The following is a 2,500-nucleotide window of genomic DNA, read 5'->3' as shown; positions in this document are numbered from 1 at the left end:
GAAGAGCCCGAGAAGGAGACCCAGGAAGTCACCCTCAAGCCCGAGAAAGAGACCCAGGAAGTCGCCGAAGAGCTCGAGAAGGAGACCCAGGAAGTTGCCCTCGAGCCCGAGAAAGGAGAGCCAGGAAGTCGCCGACGAGCCCGAGAAGGAAACCCAGGAAGTCGCCCTCGAGCCCGAGAAGGAGACCAAGGATGTCGCCTGGCAGCACGAGAAGGAGACCCAGGAAGTCACCCAGGAGCCCGAGAAGGAGACCCAGGAACTCGCCGAAGAGCCCGATGGAGACCTAGGAACTCGCCGAAGAGCCCGAGAAGGAGACCCAGGAAGTCGCCGAAGAGCCCGAGAAGTAGTCCCAGAAAGTCGCCGAAGTGCCCGAGAAGGAGACCCAGGAAGTCGCCGAAGAGCCCGAGAAGGAGACCCAGGAAGTCACCCTTGAGCCCAATATGGAGACCCAGGAAGTCGCCTAAGAGCCCGAGAAGGAGATCCAGGAAGTCGCCCAGGAGCCCGAGAAGGAGACCCAAGAAGTCTCGGAAGAGCCTGAGAAGGAGACCCAGGAAGTCGTCGAAGAGCCCGAGAAGGAAATCCAGGAAGTCGCCGAAGAGCCCGAGAAGGAGACCCAGGAAGTCAGCCTTGAGCTTGAGGAGACCCAGGAACTCGCCGAAGAGCCCGAGGAGACCCAGGAAGTCACCCTTGAGCCCGTGAAGGAGAACCAGGATGTCACCCTCGAGCCCGAGAAGGAGACCCAGGAAGAAACCCTCGAGCCCGAGAAGGAGACCCAGGAAGTCGCCGAAGAGCCCGAGAAGGAGACCCAGGAAGTCGCCGAAGAGCCCGAGAAGGATACCCAGGAAGTCACCCTTGAGCCCGAGAAGTAGACCCAGGAAGTCGCCCTCGAGCCCGAGAAGGAGACCCAGGAAGTCACCGAGAAGCTCGAGAAGGAGACCCAGGAAGTCACCGAAAAGCCCGAGGAGACCCAGGAAGTCGCCGAAGAGCCCGAGAAGGAGACTCAGGAAGTCACCCTCAAGCCCGAGAAAGAGACCCAGGAAGTCGCCGAAGAGCCCGAGAAGGAGACCCAGGAAGTCGCCCTCGAGCCCGAGAAGGAGACCCAGGAAGTCGCCGAAGAGCTCGAGAAGGAGACCCAGGAAGTCGCCCTCGAGCCCGAGAAGGAGACCCAGGAAGTCGCCGACGAGCCCGAGAAGGAAACCCAGGAAATCGCCCTCGAGCCCGAGAAAGAGACCAAGGATGTCGCCCTCGAGCCCGAGAAGGAGACCAAGGATGTCGCCCGGGAGCCCGAGAAGGAGACCCAGGAAGTCGCCGAAGAGCCCGAGGAGACCCAGAAAGTCGCCGACGTGCCCGACGAGGAGACCCAAGAAGTCGCCGAAGAGCCCGAGAAGGAGACCCAGGAAGTCACCCTTGAGCTCAATATGGAGACCCAGGAAGTCGCCTAAGAGCCCGAGAAGGAGACCCAGGAAGTCGCCGAAGAGCCCCAGGAGACCTAGGAAGTCGCCGAAGAGCCCGAGAAGGAGACCCAGGAAGTTCCCGAAGAGCCCAAGAAGGAGACCCAGGAAGTCGCCGAAGAGCCCGAAAAGGAGACCCAGGAAGTCGCCGAAGAGCCCGAGAAGGAGACTCAGGAAGTCACCCTCAAGCCCGAGAAAGAGACCCAGGAAGTCGCCGAAGAGCCCGAGAAGGAGACCCAGGAAGTCGCCCTCGAGCCCGAGAAGGAGACCCAGGAAGTCGCCGAAGAGCTCGAGAAGGAGACCCAGGAAGTCGCCCTCGAGCCCGAGAAGGAGACCCAGGAAGTCGCCGACGAGCCCGAGAAGGAAACCCAGGAAGTCGCCCTCGAGCCCGAGAAGGAGACCAAGGATGTCGCCCTCGAGCCCGAGAAGGAGACCAAGGATGTCGCCCGGGAGCACGAGAAGGAGACCCAGGAAGTCGCCGAAGAGCCCGATGGAGACCTAGGAACTCGCCGAAGAGCCCGAGAAGGAGACCCAGGAAGTCGCCGAAGAGCCCGAGAAGGAGACCCAGAAAGTCGCCGAAGAGCCCGACGAGGAGACCCAGGAAGTCGCCGAAGAGCCCGAGAAGGAGACCCAGGAAGTCACCCTTGAGCCCAATATGGAGACCCAGGAAGTCGCCTAAGAGCCCGAGAAGGAGACCCAGGAAGTCGCCGAAGAGCCCCAGGAGACCCAGGAAGTCGCCGAAGAGCCCGAGAAGGAGACCCAGGAAGTTCCCGAAGGGCCCAAGAAGGAGACCCAGGAAGTCGCCGAAGAGCCCGAAAAGGAGACCCAGGAAGTCGCCGAAGAGCCCGAGAAGGAAACCCAGGAAGTCACCCTTGAGCCCGAGAAGTAGACCCAGGAATTCACCCTTGAGCCCGAGAAGGAGACCCAGGAAGTCACCCTCAAGCCCGAGAAAGATATCCAGCACGTCGCCCAGGAGCCCGAGCAGGAGACCCGGGAAGTCGTCCAGGAGCTCGAGAAGGAGATCCAGGAAGTTGCCCAGGAGCTCGAGG

At 61.7% G+C, this 2,500-nt stretch overlaps 1 protein-coding gene across 1 annotated transcript in view; it reads left to right on the top strand.

Annotated features, from left to right (window-relative positions):
- The window catches only part of LOC138863249 (chemotaxis regulatory protein ChePep-like), a 3,874-nt gene extending 1,514 nt beyond the window's left edge, over positions 1 to 2,360 (top strand). Inside the window, exons 4-8 of the mRNA XM_070127431.1 lie at positions 125 to 422; positions 565 to 779; positions 1,284 to 1,400; positions 1,824 to 2,022; positions 2,347 to 2,360. Of these exons, the coding sequence (XP_069983532.1) occupies positions 125 to 422; positions 565 to 779; positions 1,284 to 1,400; positions 1,824 to 2,022; positions 2,347 to 2,360 (843 nt within the window). The remainder of the gene's footprint in view (positions 1 to 124; positions 423 to 564; positions 780 to 1,283; positions 1,401 to 1,823; positions 2,023 to 2,346) is intronic.
- Positions 2,361 to 2,500: the final 140 nt, after the last annotated feature.

The sequence above is a fragment of the Penaeus vannamei genome, chromosome 11 (genome assembly GCF_042767895.1).
Source record: "Penaeus vannamei isolate JL-2024 chromosome 11, ASM4276789v1, whole genome shotgun sequence".
NCBI classification, from domain to species: domain Eukaryota; kingdom Metazoa; phylum Arthropoda; class Malacostraca; order Decapoda; family Penaeidae; genus Penaeus; species Penaeus vannamei.
The sequence above is the reverse complement of the archived record's forward strand: the minus strand, read 5'-3'. Positions and strand labels throughout refer to the sequence as shown.